This window comes from Lucilia sericata, unplaced genomic scaffold, assembly GCF_015586225.1.
Source record: "Lucilia sericata isolate MDLA Ls3-8-SP2 unplaced genomic scaffold, ASM1558622v1 Contig000327F_arrow, whole genome shotgun sequence".
Taxonomy (NCBI): domain Eukaryota; kingdom Metazoa; phylum Arthropoda; class Insecta; order Diptera; family Calliphoridae; genus Lucilia; species Lucilia sericata.
In genome coordinates, this window is record NW_023994348.1 from 338,107 (window position 1) to 356,976 (window position 18,870).

Sequence of the window (18,870 nt, forward strand, 5' to 3'; positions counted from 1 at the left end):
TTTACTTTTCGCTTTTACTTTTTTTTTTTAATAAAAATTTGTTTACCTCCAAAACAGCTGGATTAAAAAAAGACGGCAACTCTTTCGAATGTGCAAAAATAAGTAGAAATGTCAAATTATAATAAATTTTTGGCGAAATTGAAACAACAAAAAAACAAAATCTTATAAATTTTTAATAAAAATAATGATTTCTACAAAAATTACTCCTTTATTACGAAATATTGCTGTAAGGGGACAAATATCCGTTCTTAATAAAACGAACGTAAAAAGTCAACTAACTTTTTTCGCTCCAGCCGCTTTGCAACAGACGAGATTGTTATCCACAACAAAGTTGTGTTACGCAAAAACCAAGGATAAAAAAAAGGAGAAAGGTGGCAAAAAAGCCGCTAAAGTTGAAATCAATGAATCGCAATTAAGAGAAATTATCAATTATGATGCCCTAAATACACAAATGCAAAAGGCAGTACAACAAATGAAAGATGATTTTATCAAGCATTTATCGCTACGTTCAACTACGGGTGCTATTGATACACTACGCGTTACAGTCGATGGAACAGAGCATGAACTGCAGGAGCTGGCTCAAATCTCACGTAAAAATCCCAAAACGATTGTTGTTAATATGATTGCCTTTCCCCAGACTATACCGGATGTTTTGAAAGCCATTGAAAAAAGTGGCATGAACTTGAATCCCCAACAAGATGGTACCACTCTCTTTATACCCATACCAAAAGTTACAAAAGAACATCGTGAAAATCTCTCAAAGAATGCCAAGACTTTATTTATTAAATATCGTGATACCATTAAAGATATACAAAATTCAAACATTAAGAAGCTGAAAAAACAATCTGATATTTCGAAAGATGATATGTTTGGTGTTCAAAATCAAATTACTGCCATAGCTGATAAGTATATAGCCGAAGCCGATAAAATGTTGCAAGTGAAACAAAAGGAATTGTTAGGTGATTCTTAAATAATTCTTAACACTTTTGAATGTACAATAGAAGACTGAACTGGAAAAATGGTGAAGTTTGTTGGAATTGTTTGAAATTTAATAAAATTTGGTAATGTTAGAAAAGTACTATTGTTTTAATTTTAAATTTTGTATTAGTAGTAAAATGTTTTAGATTCCATTTAAATATAAAACCTCTATCTTATACAATAATTCTCTATTGATTGAAAAAGAGCAATATAGGTCCATGATTTTACCGAACCCCCATACAAAAGTGGTACTCTGAAATTCTGTTTAAATGGTAATAAATTAGTTAATTATAAGGTTCGGTCCATTATTGACCTAACTAACTATAAAAGGTCCATTTCAGAAAATGACTTTATGGTTCATATTTTTATAGTTTTACATATTTTGGACCATAATTGACCACAATCGTTCAAAAATTATGGAAAAAATTACTTATTGGAAATCATTATTCACTATTTTAAATTCTACAGAGCTCGGTACATAACTGAATCAAGCCACCGTTCATATGATAAGCCCATATACATATAGGACCACCTTCGTAATTTAATTTAATTTACAACGCTTTGATGGTAGTTATATAAGATTCGGCATAGTCGAATATAAAACTCTCATTTGTTTATTTTTGCAATTTGTTCGTGGATTTTTCCTTGTTCGTGGCCTATTGAGAAGTCAATTATTATTTGATTTTCGGAGGGAACATAAGTCATTTATTTTCTCTCCAAACGGGCCATCCTAATACAAATATGTATAGAAAGTAAGAAATCTTGTGTTATATGTAGTTCTTTTGATGTTATTCGGATCTACATATCGTCACCTAAAATGCAAACGGCCCTATCTAACATTTTGAAAATTTTACAGGAGAAGCAAAAAACTATTTAAATTGAAAAGTTTGTTTCTATCAACGCGATTTATTTGTAATAAATAAACAAGTTGTTTAATAGTGAAACCTATCAGTTGTTATGATAGGTGACAATGTCGTATATAAAAATGGATAAATTGGACTTTTTACCTTTAATATTTAAATGTTTTTATAGATAGGGCCTTTTGTTTTTTGTCAATAAATTCGCTAATTTGGGTCGGAGGAGTCCAATTTCTTCTGTAGACATTTGTTTTGATTCAATACATTATAATCAACAATAAAATCGATTTTGAATTTTTGGTTAGTTAGGGCCATAATACAACAATTAGAAGGTAGAATCAGTAGAAGAGTACGTTCTCAATTTTACATGCCTTGAATTGTCACAAAATAGAAAATTAAAAAATATAAAACAAAACATCAAATGAAAATTATTGGAAAATTTTTGTGAAAAAAAAATAAAATTTAATAGTTTGAATAAAAAAGAACGCAAAACCGTTGGAAATCAAAATACGGACATACAAGTGTGGAATACTGCTTGCGTGTGCCGTTCAAGTAATATTTCATGGTATTTTTCGTGGTTTTTCATTTGAATATTTTGAAGTTTTTCTCTTTTTAGTTCTTCTATATTTGACATAACAAGGCAGAAAATTGATAACTCTCCCTACTGATTCTACCTTTTACTGGTTGTATCATGGTTAGGGCGTTTGCGTTTCAGGTGACGATATATACATATGAACATAATTATAATTTTTTGCACAAATTTTATATTTTTCTTTACAAATAATCACCTTTTTGTTAATTTAATTGAATTTCTTCTTTTTGTATTCTTTTCAAAACCTTTAAAAATTAGTGAACCTTAAATTCAATATTTACCTAAAAGTCTATTATAAATACATACATATGTACCTATAATGTTCATCAAAATATAAACAGACAACTTGTGCATCAAAAATCACTGAAATGAACATTTACAATGGTATATAAATAAGCGACATAGCAGTGCATTTTAAAAAAGCCTATTATTACTACAATAGATATTTAATGTATTAAACATGTATTTAATACATATAACACAACTGCTGCTAACAACACTTGCTATTACAGCTAAAGAACTGGAGGAAACAAATACTACATTTTTACCTTATACCTTAAAATCACAGAAAAAACAAGATGCAGTATTAGAGGAATCGTTACAAAATATTGTATTAAGCAGTAAAAACGCCTACAGCTCAAAGGATAAACAAGCATTGAATATATACGAAGAAAATAGTGGAATAATTAAACCGTTAGAGAAGAATAATTGGGAAAGATTAACAACATTTCTGTCTACAGGTCCAGCCGCCTCAAATAAACATGCAGATAGTTATTTATGCAAAACCCAAAATCTGCAACACTCAACATCATTATTTGGATCTTATAATTTTTTTGTAGCTCAAGCAATATTTTTATTAATACATTTCGCAGTTTTATCATATATTTTATTTGGCGGTGTGGCATTATTTAACCGTTTATTGTCTTTGTCCCAGCCAATTGGTTTGGTTGGAAATGGTAATTTCTACAAGTGACTTGTAACAAATAAAAAACTAATGTATGTTTAAATTGTACTAATTAAGGAAAGACATATTGTTTTAATAAAATTTAATAAAAATACATATATATATTTGTGTATTTATCCAGTAGAATTTTTTTTTAGCTATAAATGACCTTTTAGGCTCGTTTATAATGTTAAATGAAATAAATTACATATATACATAGAATTATATTATAAAATATAAAGTTAAAACTTGTTTGAATCATGCAAAAATCAGATTTGTTTAAAGCAAAATCGTATCAAAAATGGACAAATCTGCACTTTACTCTTTTTCAGGAAAAAAATAGGCAATTTGATTATTTCTTTGTTCTAAACGAAGCTGCCCTATTTAATCTGACAACTGGAGCAGCATCATCGTTAGCTAAGCGTGATGTTTGACGTTGGGTGGAAGCAGCTGTATTAAAAAGTAGAAAATTAAAAAAAAGATAATTTAATACATACATACACATTATTAACGAGTTTCCTTACCTTTACTTAAGAGTGTGCGAGGACTTTTTCTTACACGATTCGGACTAAATTTTTTGTTTTCTTTTTGCAGACCACCAGCTACTGTCCTTAGAGTAGCATGAGAGAATTTCTTGGATTTCAAAAGAACTGAAAGGATATGTAGTAATGTATAGAAAAATGTTTAGAGACACAGAGTTTTAAAGCCACCTACCATTCTTTAGTTGTTCCGCATTGGATGTTGCTTTCACCATTTTATCCGATATCATATTTGAAACTATATTTGATTTGGCCATCGTTAACTCTTTGCCATTCTTTGTGTTGATTTTTGTCCTCGCTGTGGATGACGTAGAAGGACCCATATAAAATGTAGCATTTCCGTTTGTGTCCATTTCGCTCAAAACATGAGTTTCATTAGGATTACGAGGTCTTTTTGCAGGCATTTTAAATGTGGTGTGCATATCAACCATATCATCATCATCTTCAACTCCATCATCAGCACTAGAACCATTTATATCATCTGTATCATCCAAATCGTACTCGTCTAAACGTAAACGTTTATTGCATGATCTTGTACCAGTTGGATGATCAACATCTTCATCGCTTGATGCTGGCTGTGTGCTATAACTAATGTTATTTTCTCCTTTAACCTCATCATCAACTTCATTGCTAATATTAGTATTACTAAGATGCCGTTCCAATAGTTCATAGTGATACCTTTGCTGTGTATTTAGATTACCATTCTTAATAACTTGACTTGCTAAATTGAAAGATGTTTGTAACCAAGTTGCTTTTGCACTTAATTCCAAATCTATGGCAGTAATATGTTTGTTAATTAAAGACTTTTTGGAATTTTGAATTTCAGAATTTTTATATTTTAAATAAATCTGTAGAAAATTTCCATATTTTGATGATTTTATTTCGGCTTTTATCTTGTCCAAATTCTTATAAAGATTACGGAGTTTTTGGCGCCAGCACTCAATTTCCGCTGTTAGTTTATCAATTTGCTTGCTAAGGTGACATACAGATGATGTGTAGCTGCTATAATTCTGTATATAGATATATAATTTTTTATGAAATATTTTTCATTAATCAGCAGAATTCTAATTATTTTTGTATAATTTTTAGTGTTATATCTAAATAAAGATATTCACATATTTTTATTCAAAACTCTTCACTTTATTTTTTGCGTTTTATTCCTAAATGTATCTAAAAATTTTAATGAAAAGATTCTTGTAACAGTGGATGGACGAATAATTTTATTTTTCATGTTCCTAATTCTTTTCTGGATCACTTTCAAAAAAACTTCACATTTGGAAAATATTTTTTCCATTTATGATATCTTTGAATATTGCTCAATTGCTTTAAAAATACTCACTATTTACCCCATTAAAAAATTAATTTAAACAATATTTAAAAACTTACAAATATAGCATTTTTATAATAACTTACCTCCTGGGATTCACAATCTCCGTATAATATTTTTCGTGAATTTTCCATGTCCGTTTTAAGTTTTATGCGAAATGTTAGATTTTTCACTCGACTCTTTATACTAATATATATTTCTTGTGTTTTAACAATCGAAGCGTAAATTTGATCAATACGACTGTACCAGGGTTTAAGTTCGGATTCATCAAATGTAGTAGCCTTATTGGCCTTAGCCTCTAAAGCTGAATTAGTCTGTTTAAGACGTTCATTTTCGTCCATTAGTTCGTTAACCTTCTTCACATAGAATTCCTTTGGCATATTTGTTTTTAAGGCATTCTGTCGCAAAGTAGTACGTATCTTTTTCGCACGACTGGCATACTAAAAAATATATATATTTAAAATATTGAATTATTGCTTAATCTGTCATTTTTTATTCAATACAATCGTACCTTTAACGTGTTGTAGGTGTCTTCATATGTTAGAGAACTCATAGAAACATTTGCCACCATTAATGTTTGACAATTGCCCCCCAAAGAGTCTTTTAAGATACGCGTTAAATTTGAATCTCTGTAGGGAATATGTTTCAAACCGTCAGCTAATTTATTTATACAATTTCCAAGTGCTAATAGGCTTTTGTTAATACTAGCTCCTTCCTTAAAACGTATACCTATACCCTTTGTACTGGCTGCCCGTTCACTGCCAGCTAAATCTATCATGGATAATTTCACCATACGTTTTGTACCGGTCTTGCGATCTGTTATACGTATATGCACTTGAAATACAGCATGTGAACGTGAACTTTCTGCATTAGCATCGGTGGGATGTTGAGTACGATTTGAATTCCCCAATGCCAAAAGTTCCAACAGTTCTTCGGCACTATAGATTGGCTTTAGAACTAAACCACTAACCACAACACCATTCGAATCTTCGCGTAATTTTAAAGGGCCCGTTTTAGTTAAAAGATTCATAACTTGTTCATTATACACTTCCAAATAACTGACGCCTACATCGAATTTGCGTACATCACTTTGTGCTTCTATTTTATCGAAGAGATCTCTCATTGTGAGGAATGTAAGACCAGGACTTGTTGTACTACCAAGCATGGTAAATGTTTTGCCAGCTCCCGTAGCACCATAAACGAATACAGAACAATTGTAACTAGCAAAAATAAATTAATTTAGTAAATTATATATATTTTTGCATTGGTTTGCTTACCCATTTAACACAGAGTCAACCAGCGGTGCTGTACATTCTTCAAATATTTGCATATTAGTTGTATCAGTATCGTAAACACGATCATATTCCATGGATAATTTTTTATTTACTTTCTTGGTGATATCACGATGATTTTGCTTAACTCCTTGAAAGAAAAATTCATCTTCGTCCTCATCAGGATCGAACAAAAGCGTTGTTTGATCCATTACTTTTATAATAGTTCTTTGATTTTGCTCCAGTTCTCGTCGATTATATGGCCTAACACGCACCACAACTTTAATATTTTTTTGCTCCGTGGACATGTTTCTAATATTTAAAATTTTTTCTTATTTTCTATAAAAATAAATAATTTTTTCACAAACAAAATGCTGTATTCGTTGTTGTTTTTGGAATAAGCGTTTGAAAAATTCAAATTTTTCTCTGTCACTTTATGTTGGTAGCACTGTATTTAGACAGGGTTGTATTGCATAGGGCAGTGATGACAACACTAATATTTGTTTAAATGTTAACAAATTTGTTATACATATGTTATAGTACATTCAGACCAAACTAAATTGAGTAATTTCGAGATATCAATCGACTCGAAATTCAATATACTCGAAATTAAGTAATTTCCCATACATTTGTTAATTTGAAACCAAGTAATTTTGCTTAAAATCATTGAAACTAACTTTAAATTGCAATTAACATCCCTGTCATAGTGTAAAAATACCTATTTTTAAAACAATTAATAAAACGAAAAATAATAAAAGTTTCAAAACAAAGACCAAACATTCTTATTCAATTTATGGAAGCAAAATCCATTCATATGTCAAAAATACCAGTCTGAACAGGTAAGATTTCGTTTGTAATTTAGAGCCCAAATTCGTCTGAATGGGTTATTATGTATATAATTAAATTCGAAGTTATTTTAATATGTTTTTAAAAACTTCAACTGAATTTTTAAACCACTTCTTGTAGCTCAAACATGCTGAAATCTAGACATCTGAGTTGTTCTCAGTTCTTGTTTTGTAATTTTCGAATTTTCAAAATTCCATACGAAAATTTCAAGTTATATTCGAATCCCCTTATTCACAAACAAAATTTTTATTTTATAAACGGTTTATAAATTAGATTTTGTATGGAAATTTTGTTTTATAAACCTTTTATAAAATAAAAATTTGTTTTGTGAATAAGGGGGAAATAAATAATTTTAACTCCCTTATTCACAAACAAAATTTTTATTTTATAAACAGTTTATAAATTAGATTTTGTATGGAAATTTTGTTTTATAAACCTTTTATAAAATAAAAATTTTAAAAATACGCTCTGTGGTTGTATATTTGAAAAAAATCGAATTGCCAGATTTAAAATTTCGAAGCAAAATTGGAAAAAATCAAATTTGTTTGAATTTTCTTGGTTTGTGTTCAAACACTAAACAAAAACTGAAACAGTTATCAAATTGTATAATACATAAAAACTTGTCATAAAAACCATTTTTAAATAAAATTATTTTTAACTATAATAATTACTAAATACACATATGTATGTATTTACTTATAAAGTGGTAATAATTCTTTTATTTTTACATTGTGTTAGTATTTCATATAAATGTGCAGGGTAAAATATATAGTATACATCATATAGAATATAGCTACCTAATTATTGTCAGAAGTTTTGCTGATAAGAAGATAAAACAAACAAATTTCTCAACAGCAGTGATTACAACAATGTTATTTAAATGCTTAATTATATTAATTTATTTGTTCAACATGTAAAACTATCTGGGGATTTTCCAATTCCGTTTTACTTTGAATCAATTTCAATTCACGTTCAAACGATGTTACCTTGCGTTCTCCATTGCGAACTTCGGCTGGCATTGTATCTATAGTGCGTTTAATAACAGCTTGCAAAGAAGCAATAGTACGCTCAAGAGCTAAGCCCAAATTTGAAGTTTGATAACTGTGGGCCAAAAAGAGTGAGGCAAACAAATCTCCGGTACCAGTAAAAGATATATCAGTGCCCTGCTTTGGAATATTTAAAGCATAACGAGAACCATTGCGTTTGCTGAGGAAGGCACGAAGTTCGCCTTCTTTACCTAAATCACTGCTAGAAATTACCACCATATCAATACCTCTGTCATGAAACCATTGTACAGCTTTCCATATATCGGCTTCTGTGTTGATTTTCATTTCGGTTAATAGTTCAACTTCATACTGGTTGGGTGTTATAATATCAGCCAAGGGAATTATTTCATTGCGATAAATAGGCAGTAAATCTTTGGGTACATACATCTGGCCATTATCACCCATAACCGGATCACAAACTGTTGGTTAAGTTATAAAAAAATAATCTAAACTACAACAAATCCACAACTTACCATATATTAAATTCGGTTCAGTTGCCCTTAATTTTGTAACAATTTTGGCTACTTGCCTTAAGAATGAAGCATTGCCAATGTAGCCAGTTAATAAATGTGAATAACATTTTAAAAGATCATTGCTATCTAGACCTTGGAAAAGATCGTCTGAAAAAAGATTGGTATTTAAATTAAATACATACACATATATTTTTTTAAACAAACCTAGTTCCTTTTCCTGTAGCACTTGTCCCTTAACTACTTTATAGCCAGTATGATTAGAGAATTGTACTGAATTAATAGCATCAACCTCAAAGCCTAAAACCTTTAAATATTAAAAAAAAGTATTTTAATATCAAACCATAATTGTATCTTCCATCATCAGTTACTTGTAATGGAAATGTTGCACTTTTATTGCCCACATAACCATGGACAACATGACTTTGTATAGATAATACACGTCTTTTAGATATATCGCCACAACTAGTTGAAGACATTGTTCTCTATATAGGTATACGTTCTTCGAATGACTTGCAACCACTACGATAGATCTTACTGTAAACACTTGTTGACAAAGTTTCTTATCTCTGACTGAGCGAAGAATAATAAATGTGTACTATACATATAAAGAAATTATAAATAATATTAATATGTACATAGATAAGAATGTAAATTGTTTTTTGTTGTGTCTCAATTGGTGGATTGGGTGTTTTTACTTATTATTAAATCAGGTGGTATGTGTATCTTAACTTAAAATTGATACATACATATCTATGTATATATGTACATGTTTCTATTTTATTTATAATCCGAGATTAGAACGAATGCTTTGTATTTGTAATACATATTCGAATTTGAAGCATTTGATATTATATACGATCCTTTATAATTATTGCCTGGAAAATAATTTAGAAACTCAATTCTCTGGTTTATTATTATAAATTCATTTATCTAAGAATATTTAATATTACCTAATGTCATTTAATAGTAATGAACTATTTGCAATAAGTGATTTTCAGAAGTCACCCGTATATGCGAGCTAAGTCTAATTATAAGCTGATCCATAAACAATTTCTCTAAATCATCTGAATATATTCAAATCGTTCATATTTCTATTTTGTTTCCCATATTTGTTAAAGAACTAAGCGATTATGTGGGGTCCATTATAGACCGATCCCGATCCGGGAAAAAATTACGCAGAATGATTTATATATATGTATGTAAAACGTTATTCCCAATATCATTATTAAGTACGATTGTACGATGATAATAATTTTTTTGAAGATTTGTGTCTCGCAGATAACTGGGGAGTTCAGAAAATGGATTTCAACATAAATACGGACAAATGGACATATGTATGTAGCTTAATCGATTCCGCTAAATAAACCCCCAACTATAATATATCTGTTTTAATAGGTTTCTGCCAAAATTATTTCGTTAATAAATTGAATAAACTGTATTGTTGGGTGTAAACAAAAATCTGTTAAATAGTTCTAAAATATGTATGTATGTAAATATTATTCTATACAAAATTCTACAAATCCACTATACACAAATTTTATAATAAAATGTAGGTATAAATAAATACTTACAAATTTTAGCAAACACTAAAAATAGTTATTATTAAATGACAAATATTTATTAATAATTACTTGTGGAAGCTTTTTGTTCACATTGTTGTTCAAGGAAATTTTATTTTGACACAATCTTAAATTATTCCAAAAACAAAATACATGTGGTTGTTGTAGATGTTGTTGTACAACAAGAGATGTCGCTACTTTATTAATATACTTTGAGTAGTACGAAGTAAAATAATACACTGTGGTAAAATTATGTTGTAAATATGTCACTTTTGACATTATTTTTATCTGTCAAATAACTAAAACAGATGTCTGTAGAAAACACTGTTGGCAACTATATTATACGAAAATGCGCTAAGAATTTTATTTACATAGTGCCGGCCTAAACAGACCAACTTTTGATTTTGTGTATGAGAGAAAGAGAAAAATATATAATAATATAAAATTTAGTTTAAATTTGTTTTTTTTTTATATAATTATGTATTTTGTGTTGGAAGAATTGTTGTAAAGTAGAAATTTGTAACCGCTTATGGCCTATAGGCTAGGTTATTGAATATTGTTAAATAAATAAATAAAAATTGATAATAAATGTAAAAAAAATATCACAGAAAATTTTTATATTTAAAAAATGAAAAGCTAATAATCGATTTTTGTTTTTTTCGATCAACTATTTTAGTTTCCTTTTTTCGTCTATTAATCAGGAAGAATAATAATAATTTTGGTCGATTACGATTATTTTTAAGAATGTTTATTTAAAAAATTTTACAAACAAGTACACCTAAACCATACAACCGCACCTCCCGAATAGGGCTTTTGAGCTCATAAATATGTTCAATGTTCTTCAAAAATCAGTAAAACTTAGTCTTACTAATTTTAGTATGTTACTTGAAATAAATAAATAATATCACGATGAAATTCTACATAAATAGCTTAAATGCGGACGTAAACCCCTCTACCAATATTTATAAGGATAGGGGCATATTAATCCCCTGCCCCATTAACCCCTCTTTTAGAAAATCTCTTTTTTTGTCAAAAAAATTTTAAAATATTTCTGAATTAGGATAAATTTTAAATTAAATGCTTTAATTAAAAAAAAACAATCCGTGGTCGGTCTTGCCCTACTATAGGTATATACTAGAGCCCTGCATGAGTAACTCTATTTGCTACACACAATGAGTGACTCATTGCTTTGCACTCAACTCATTGTTTGTTTAGAATAGTATTTACAAAGTTTTGTTATACTCAAACGTTGTGAGTACTATCAAGTGAATGTGCAACTACATTCAAATCGAGCGAGTAAACAATTTGTTTATGTTAAAACAATACAAAATAGATTGTTTGAATCGAATGAATCGATTCAAACTTTTTCTTGAATAAATGGTGAAAATTTTGAATGCTGTTAAAACTAGTTCCTGTGGCCCGAATTCGCTGAAATTTGGTAGTCTTGAGTACAATTGATGACAAGATAATATTATGTTCGAATATTCGAAATTAAGTTCGAAAATTCGAAGTTATGTTCGAAAAATTTTTTATGCTTTTAAATTATTCTTTGAGTCCAAAAAACTAAAAAAAAATTTTCGAAAATTCGAACTCATGTTCGAAAAAAATTTAAAGCTGATAAAACCAGTTTCCGTGGACCAAATTGGCTGAAATTTGGCAGTGTTAAGTACAGTTGATGACGCTACTATATTATCTTCGACTATTCGAAATTAAGTTCGAAAATTCGAAGTAATATTCAAAAAATCTGTTAATTTGTCGAACTTAAAAATTGTTTTGCTTTCACTCGATTCATTCACTGTATACTACTTGAATTGAATCACACAAACACTCTCATTACTTGTTTCGTTTGAATTGAGTATTGACTAACATTCCTTATTTTCAAATATACTATTCATTTCATTCATAAAACAATGAGTGAGTCAAACACAGTGTTTGAAAAAAATCAAATGTTTTAATTTATTATTTAAGTCACTCATGCAGGGCTCTAGTATATACATACGTTCTTACTTATTTTTTAAATCTTTGAACACGTAAAAACTTAGCCGGATTACAGTCGATTTTAAGCCGCCGTTTTTAATATTTGTCGGCGCAGGGCTCTGGTACTAGTGTTTTCGTAATAATGGCACGCGAATAAAAAAAAGAGGAAAAATATAAAGTAAAATATATTAAAGAATTTAAGAAGTTTTTACTAAAAATTACATAAAATATACTAATTAAATAATATGGCTTCCTTGACACGTTTGTTGGAGCGTAATCTACGCCCTGGAAATGCATCCAAGCCACTGCGTTTACTCAGTACACAACCCTCTCCAGCCGGTAGTGAGGGCAATATGGAAGATGAAGGTTAGTTAAATGAAAAACTGAAAAAAATGATGGATACTAGACAATAACTATGTATTTTTTAGAATTCCGTGTTCTTAATCTGCATGCGACACAACAGCGTCAACTGAAGAGAAGGGAATATAAGAAGCCCGATGTTATGCCACCGCGCGCCTTAAAAATGGCTACAGATCAAGATTGGACTGCTGTCTGGCCGGGACCACGTTCATTCCATCCCGCCTCAGTGCCCCTACCTATACGCCAAGGTTTTACAGAAAAGGGTGCCGCACCCCCTTCCAAATACGCCAACGCTGAATTGATGAAAATACCCAATTTTCTACATTTAACACCACCGGCCATTAAACAACAGTGTGAAGCTTTAAAAAAGTTTTGTACTCCCTGGCCAAAAGGTTTGGAAACTGAAGAAAAATGGAAACGTCATTTCCCCGTTGACGTTGTTAGTACCGATTACTGTCAAGCCATACCAACCATTCGTAATCCTGAAGCTCGACGTGTTACTCTAACTCTAAAACTGTCTGAACTCCAGTTTGATGCCCATGCCAAAGATAAATTTTTGCGTTTAGTGGGTGATCGTTATAATCGTGAAACAGATGTCCTCACAATTGTGGCCGATCGTTGTCCTTTGCGTAAGCAGAATTATGAATATGCTATGTATCTTTTAACGGCTTGTTATCACGAATCCTTTGTTACTGAACCCTGGGAAAGTACTAAATCTGAAGCTGATATGGAGTATTACAAATATGAACGAAACAAATCAAAGAAATCCGTTGAGTCTATACTCAATTGGGGTAAAGAATCGGCAGAAGGTGGTAAATTACAAGCCAGTGAAGGCTTTGTACAAAGTGTTGAGCAATTGATAAATGAAGGAGAAAATGAGTACAATTTGAATAAGTATAAAGAAGAAGTTATCAAAATGCTTGGCATTAAAAGAAGTAGCAATTAAATCATTTATGTTTAAAATACTTTGTTAATGATGCTTAAAGTAAAAATAAATTTCGATAAATTAAAAAAATAGAGCTGGAATCAGTCACCAATTAATCTTTGCTATACATGGGGTGGTTTTATAAATATATGTATTTTCAAATAATGATTCCGATTAAAATGAATTAAACTAAAATATTGTTTATCGGAAAAGATAACAATTAGTGCTATTATATATTTTGTCCGAGAAGTACACAATATAATTAAAAATCTTCATTATTTGTTTCATCGTGAGGTAGTGTCAAAGGTTGTGTATCAGCCATATATTCTTCATCATCGCTGTCACTATCTCTAACAACAAGTCGTCTTCTTTTGCTACTTTGTGGCCCTTCCTCGTTTTCCTCAGAATCATCGTTATCCTCAACTTCTTCGTATTTTTTTAATCGTTCCTCTAGTTGAGCTATACGTTCCTTTTTGGCATTCAATAATACCGCTACTTTCTTTAACAGCTTTCTTTCCAATTCATTTTTCTCCTCCACACACAAACGATAATCTTCCAAAAGCTCTCGCGAATGTTCATCAAACTTATGAGCCTTTTGTACACGATCTGTTAGAGATTTATCTTGTTGCTGTAAGAGTTCTATAGCAGAATCCAATATCTCATAACTGGCCCTAATTTCTTTAATATCGATATCTAGAAATAATATCGGTATTGATTCAGGTTGCGATTTCCAGATGTTAAGAACCTGCATTTCAGGTTCTAGTTTATAATAAAATCCAGGTAACGCTAAATAAGTGGTTAATGCTGATCGCATTTCATCATAATAGTCATTGTAAGACATATCCAAATTGGATGCGATTTCCTTCATAGCCGTGACAGTTACAATACCTTGATATGATTTTCCGCTTTCAGAATCCTGTATTTTAAAGTTGTTTTCTTCATCTCCCCATTTTATTTGTAAATATATATAGTTTTTATTGTCTCCAGCGTTATGTGAAGTTTTTAATAGTTTATTAATTGTAACTGAGGACATTTTATCAGAAATGCTTTAGGTTTATTTATTTACAAGAAAAAAAAAAATATTGTGAAATATTTTTGTTTATATGAAGTATATATGAAAGCTTATCGTTGTGAAATTTTCTTTGAAATAAGTTGGCAAGACCTAACGACGGCAGGTGGTACAAGCCGTTAAATAATAACAATAAATCAATTTTCGTGGGTATGTAAATTTGCATGACATCTATATAAAATTTTGAACAGATTTTAATAATTTTTGAAAAAAAAAGAATTGTCACAAAATTTGTTGAAATAGATGCTATATAGTTTATGAAAAAACTTATCAAGGATGATAAAGAATGTAATTTTCCATGGGTTGTTTTGGAAATTTGCTCATATCCCATTATTTATGGACCGATTTTGCTGATTTTAAATAACAATAATCTCGAAAGCATGTCTGATAGAATTGTTGAAGATTCTGATCTCGCAGATATCTGGGGTCTTCTAAAAATTGATTTTAAAAAAAAGTTGTTCTTCGTCAATAGTTGCATAATTACAACGGAATATTAAAATTCAACACATGCATTTTTAATAAAAAAGCAGCTATGATCGATTATACTGTCCAACTTCTTTTTGTTTTTTATTTTCGAACGAAATCCCACTTTTTATTCACTCGGAATCTGTTTTTATTCAATATCGTTGTTGCATTTTAAAAACAGCTGAAAGTTAGTTTTTAGGGTATTTTAATCTGCCGCCGTCACATTTAGAGTCACCCGCCTCCGCCGTTAATTTTTGTCAGCTCAGTTATCCGGTTTTCTCTATTCTTCTTCTCTGTTGTTGTTTGTGAAATGCAGCTGCTGTTTGGATTTGAATTCGAATAAAAAATAAAAAAGTGATTTTATTATGTTTATTTGGTTGAAAATTATTAGTTTTTATGAGATGTAAAATTTTGTGTGAGATATAAATGATGATAATAAAAGGTAATGAGTGATTCAGATGATACTGACATTCTTCTCCTGATACCACCCAATTATTATTTGACCAACGCTGAGGAAGAAATTTTGCTTGACGATATAAAAGTATTACACCAGAGACAATACACCAGTTTACAGGAATTGAATGCTCAGGAGCGTCAATATCAGCAGCGACTAACGAGAAGAGATTTGACAAGAGAATTCCAAGCCATGGATTTGGCTGGTTGCAAAAATGATGATGCTTTAGCAATGCCACCTCCTATGGCGCCACCGCCGACAGCGGCATATCAATTTTTACCACCCACCAGGAAAACTGAACTTAATCATATCAATGCTAGGCTACACAATTTAGAACGAGAAGATATGGCCTATGGCGATAATCCCTCGGATATATCGAGTATCTCAACAAATACAGTAAGAACACAATTCGGCCCTAGCAAAGCAAATAGAGAACCGGTGGGTATGGTTCATTCTACGCCAAAATACATAAACTCTTCGTTCAAAGAACAGCAGCCACCAGCAAAAAAGTTAAATAACCGCGACAGAGAGGATGGAGTTCTACTGGAAATTGATAATTTCCTGCTCAATGATGGTGGTGTACAGAACAATGCCAACTATTGGCAACAGCGTCACAGTGAAGATTATCGTTTGGAATCGCAATTACAAGAAAATGGCTTTTCGGATCTTAGAGAACATCGACAATCACAAGCAAATTCATTGCCCAACGCCATGAATTCATTGCCTCTGGAGAAAACAAATTGCTATCAAATGTCTAAGGCTGATAATAATCTCATTAGTTTAAGTGAAATTTGGGGTAAAAGTGGCCAGGCTACTGCCATAGCAACGTCCTCACAATCAAATCTTAAGGAAGAACAATTGAGAAGGCAGCATTTGGAGAAAACTATCAGACAATTACAGGCTCGTTTACTCGAATATCAGCAGAGACTGTCAGTTGCCATCGAGGTGGACCGAACTAAGGATAATGCTTTAAATAATGCCCAAATGGAAAATAAAAGGTAATTATGGATTATTTTCTGTTAATAAACTTTAATGTTGTCAATTATTATCAAATTTATTAACTCTCAGGATTTGAATAATTTTGTCAATGAATCTAAAAATATGAAAATCATAAAAAGTGATTTCTCTACAGCGAAAATTTTTGTATAATCAAGGAAATTAACGTAACTTTTATACAAATGAAGAAATTATCAAAATTTCATGAATCGAACATTTTTCCAAAATTTTCTATTTTCATCTAATTTTTTATAAAAAATGTTCTATAAATAGAAAAATTTATCTATTTTTGAATATTCATCGAACTCTAATATTAACTTTTAATAGCCTTAAACAAGAATTGCAACAGTTGCGCAAAAATGTCCAAGATTCTGAGCAACAACGTAAACATTATGACGAAAAACTGGAATCGCTTCAAAAAGAATTAGCACAAGCGGTTAGTTTAGCAAGCAAATTTCAAGATAAAAATGAAAAGTTAGAGCTAGAGCTGTCAAATTGTTCAAGGTTGGTAAAATTTTTTTTAATTCTAATTAAATATTAGCAAACCCTTATATGTTCATATTAAAGGAAAACAAATGAATATTGTAATCAATATAAGCAAAAAATGGAAGATTTAGAAATTAAAGCACATGCATGCAAAAGATCGGAGGAATTGGCCATAAATGAATTGCACAAATTACGTGACAAGTATGCAAAGTCCGAACATTTATATGAAAAGGTAAATTATTTAGTATATTACGATGATTTTAATATTAATATACATATACATATTTATTTTAATAAAGACGAAACTTCGCTGTGAGGAATTGGAAAAAGAAAACACTACACTAAGACACCAAAAGGATATGCTACAGGAATATCATCAAAAACAAAAAACTAGAGCTGATAATTTAGATACGCAAAGAAAATCATTACAAGAATCTTTAGCTCATCTAACCGAAAATGAGGTGAGAAGATTATAAATTTGTTGATTTGGTGTTTTATAGAACTTTGTTGTTTTTTTAGAGTACTTTAAGAAAAAAGTTGGAGTTGCAACAAAAAACCCTAAAATCTCACTATCAGCAACAGCTGGAAAATGTAGTGGCTCAAAAGCTCAAAGAATTCCAAGAACAATTGGACAGAACAGAAGAAACACTCAAGTCAGAAGCACGAGAACGTGAACGTTTAATAGCTGAACGAGCGGTCAAACAATTGGAGTTAATAAATGAGAAAAATGAATTGGAATTGAATTTACTACAGGAAAAACACAACGAAGAAGTGGAATTGTATCGCATACAATTGGCCAATGCTTCAAAGAAAATCGATGATATGGAAATGAAACTTAATATTTACAAATCGAAACGGGCAGATATAGCCGAAAAATTACACAATGTTATGGAAACACAATGGCAAAAGGCTTTAGAAATTCTAACATCGCCCCATAATATGACACGCACGACATACAATGAAACAACTGATCAGGAGTCTTCTTCGCAAGACAATAATGACACTCACAATAAAGCCATTTATCAAGCACACAAAAATCAACAGCATCATGATTTTGAGACACCAAAATCAAGTAAAAAAGAAAACAATTTAAATTTATTGCACAAACAAGAAGCGTCACCAAAGGATAAGTTACAAGCCTACATTGAATTGGTAAGTTGTTTATTGGTAAACCGGTATGGAAAATGGAAATTTGGAAATAGTATTACCATAGTAAATACTTGGGGGTGCCACAGTATCAAAAAGTACTATGGTACAGAATTTTCCATGCCTGTTATTAAGTATAATTAACAAATATGTTTTAATAACTTTTGTTATTTCAGTTGCTTTCAAAATCTCCCACAGACTTTGATAAATTAGATGAAATTCTAGCATTAACCACAAAAGCTAAAGAATGCAAAGATAAAATGGAAAAATCAGCCAAAAGATATTGTCATTCTAAACCACCCTGGAAAGCTTAATATTAATATTTAATTTAAAATTGTATTTTTTACACTCTGACTAAAGTGCTCTTAAAGTTTCTCTATGTTTTTTTTTTTGTATTTAGAGTTTAAGAGTTATTAAATGTTATTGTATAGTGTTACTTACATGTTTGTATTTTTTAAATTATGCAAAGCCCTTTTTTTAGTCCAAAGTATTTTTTTTTTAGTTTTTATATATTTTTTGTTTAAATTTTAATATCCAATTTACATTTTTTCTTTTCAATTC

General features: G+C 30.4%; 7 protein-coding genes across 9 annotated transcripts; 4 read left to right on the forward strand and 3 right to left on the reverse strand.

Moving 5' to 3' along the window:
* Positions 1-91: 91 nt before the first annotated feature.
* On the forward strand, positions 92-1,075 carry LOC119603701 (ribosome-recycling factor, mitochondrial). The gene has a single exon (XM_037955824.1). The coding sequence runs from the start codon at positions 185-187 to the stop codon at positions 968-970; it is 786 nt and encodes a 261-aa protein (XP_037811752.1). The 5' UTR covers positions 92-184; the 3' UTR covers positions 971-1,075.
* Positions 1,076-1,884: 809 nt separating this feature from the next.
* On the forward strand, positions 1,885-3,507 carry LOC119603695. Of its 2 annotated transcripts, XR_005231418.1 has the most exons (3): positions 1,885-2,387; positions 2,452-2,550; positions 2,686-3,507. XR_005231418.1 is itself a non-coding variant. In XM_037955816.1 (2 exons), the coding sequence occupies exon 2, from the start codon at positions 2,888-2,890 to the stop codon at positions 3,398-3,400; it is 513 nt and encodes a 170-aa protein (XP_037811744.1). In that variant the 5' UTR covers positions 1,885-2,550; positions 2,686-2,887; the 3' UTR covers positions 3,401-3,501. The 2 variants fall into 2 exon arrangements, 1 of the variants encoding a protein (XP_037811744.1); XM_037955816.1 differs by having other exon boundaries at positions 1,885-2,550; positions 2,686-3,501.
* Positions 3,508-3,526: 19 nt separating this feature from the next.
* LOC119603694 (kinesin-like protein KIF18A) lies at positions 3,527-6,918 on the reverse strand. Its single transcript, XM_037955815.1, has 6 exons — positions 6,514-6,918; positions 5,748-6,456; positions 5,323-5,676; positions 4,085-4,919; positions 3,895-4,020; positions 3,527-3,820 (listed from the first exon to the last, which is right to left on the reverse strand). The coding sequence occupies exons 1-6, from the start codon at positions 6,813-6,815 to the stop codon at positions 3,723-3,725; spliced, it is 2,424 nt and encodes an 807-aa protein (XP_037811743.1). The 5' UTR covers positions 6,816-6,918; the 3' UTR covers positions 3,527-3,722.
* Positions 6,919-8,038: 1,120 nt separating this feature from the next.
* Positions 8,039-10,548, reverse strand: LOC119603696 (pyridoxal kinase). Of its 2 annotated transcripts, none has more exons than XM_037955819.1 (5): positions 10,504-10,548; positions 9,241-9,467; positions 9,077-9,176; positions 8,873-9,019; positions 8,039-8,818 (listed from the first exon to the last, which is right to left on the reverse strand). In XM_037955819.1, the coding sequence occupies exons 2-5, from the start codon at positions 9,346-9,348 to the stop codon at positions 8,247-8,249; spliced, it is 927 nt and encodes a 308-aa protein (XP_037811747.1). In that variant the 5' UTR covers positions 9,349-9,467; positions 10,504-10,548; the 3' UTR covers positions 8,039-8,246. The 2 variants fall into 2 exon arrangements, with proteins under 2 accessions (XP_037811747.1, XP_037811746.1); XM_037955818.1 differs by having other exon boundaries at positions 10,444-10,520.
* Positions 10,549-12,493: 1,945 nt separating this feature from the next.
* LOC119603687 (28S ribosomal protein S35, mitochondrial) lies at positions 12,494-13,791 on the forward strand. Its single transcript, XM_037955807.1, has 2 exons — positions 12,494-12,774; positions 12,837-13,791. The coding sequence occupies exons 1-2, from the start codon at positions 12,654-12,656 to the stop codon at positions 13,712-13,714; spliced, it is 999 nt and encodes a 332-aa protein (XP_037811735.1). The 5' UTR covers positions 12,494-12,653; the 3' UTR covers positions 13,715-13,791.
* Positions 13,792-13,827: 36 nt separating this feature from the next.
* LOC119603688 lies at positions 13,828-14,808 on the reverse strand. The gene has a single exon (XM_037955810.1). The coding sequence runs from the start codon at positions 14,724-14,726 to the stop codon at positions 13,956-13,958; it is 771 nt and encodes a 256-aa protein (XP_037811738.1). The 5' UTR covers positions 14,727-14,808; the 3' UTR covers positions 13,828-13,955.
* A 687-nt stretch (positions 14,809-15,495) lies between these two features.
* Positions 15,496-18,860, forward strand: LOC119603681 (paramyosin). The gene is made up of 6 exons (XM_037955801.1): positions 15,496-16,679; positions 17,005-17,181; positions 17,245-17,395; positions 17,463-17,624; positions 17,683-18,315; positions 18,486-18,860. The coding sequence occupies exons 1-6, from the start codon at positions 15,673-15,675 to the stop codon at positions 18,621-18,623; spliced, it is 2,268 nt and encodes a 755-aa protein (XP_037811729.1). The 5' UTR covers positions 15,496-15,672; the 3' UTR covers positions 18,624-18,860.
* The last annotated feature ends 10 nt before the right edge of the window (positions 18,861-18,870 follow it).

Bases quoted from the DNA above. Each gene is read 5' to 3' on its own strand.
- LOC119603701 (XM_037955824.1), top strand. From the start codon at position 185: ATGATTTCTACAAAAATTACTCCTTTATTACGAAATATTGCTGTAAGG.
- LOC119603695 (XM_037955816.1), top strand. From the start codon at position 2,888: ATGTATTTAATACATATAACACAACTGCTGCTAACAACACTTGCTATT.
- LOC119603694 (XM_037955815.1), bottom strand. From the start codon at position 6,815: ATGTCCACGGAGCAAAAAAATATTAAAGTTGTGGTGCGTGTTAGGCCA. The intron at 5,677-5,747 runs GTACGATTGTAT...TATATTTTTTAG, and splicing joins ACACCTACAACACGTTAAAG to TATGCCAGTCGTGCGAAAAA. The intron at 3,821-3,894 runs GTAAGGAAACTC...TTTTTAATACAG, and splicing joins TCGCACACTCTTAAGTAAAG to CTGCTTCCACCCAACGTCAA.
- LOC119603696 (XM_037955819.1), bottom strand. From the start codon at position 9,348: ATGTCTTCAACTAGTTGTGGCGATATATCTAAAAGACGTGTATTATCT. The intron at 9,177-9,240 runs GTAACTGATGAT...TAATATTTAAAG, and splicing joins GTGCAACATTTCCATTACAA to GTTTTAGGCTTTGAGGTTGA. The intron at 9,020-9,076 runs GTTTGTTTAAAA...ATCTTTTTTCAG, and splicing joins GCTACAGGAAAAGGAACTAG to ACGATCTTTTCCAAGGTCTA.
- LOC119603687 (XM_037955807.1), top strand. From the start codon at position 12,654: ATGGCTTCCTTGACACGTTTGTTGGAGCGTAATCTACGCCCTGGAAAT. The intron at 12,775-12,836 runs GTTAGTTAAATG...TGTATTTTTTAG, and splicing joins GGGCAATATGGAAGATGAAG to AATTCCGTGTTCTTAATCTG.
- LOC119603688 (XM_037955810.1), bottom strand. From the start codon at position 14,726: ATGTCCTCAGTTACAATTAATAAACTATTAAAAACTTCACATAACGCT.
- LOC119603681 (XM_037955801.1), top strand. From the start codon at position 15,673: ATGAGTGATTCAGATGATACTGACATTCTTCTCCTGATACCACCCAAT. The intron at 17,396-17,462 runs GTAAATTATTTA...ATTTTAATAAAG, and splicing joins CCGAACATTTATATGAAAAG to ACGAAACTTCGCTGTGAGGA. The intron at 18,316-18,485 runs GTAAGTTGTTTA...TTGTTATTTCAG, and splicing joins TACAAGCCTACATTGAATTG to TTGCTTTCAAAATCTCCCAC.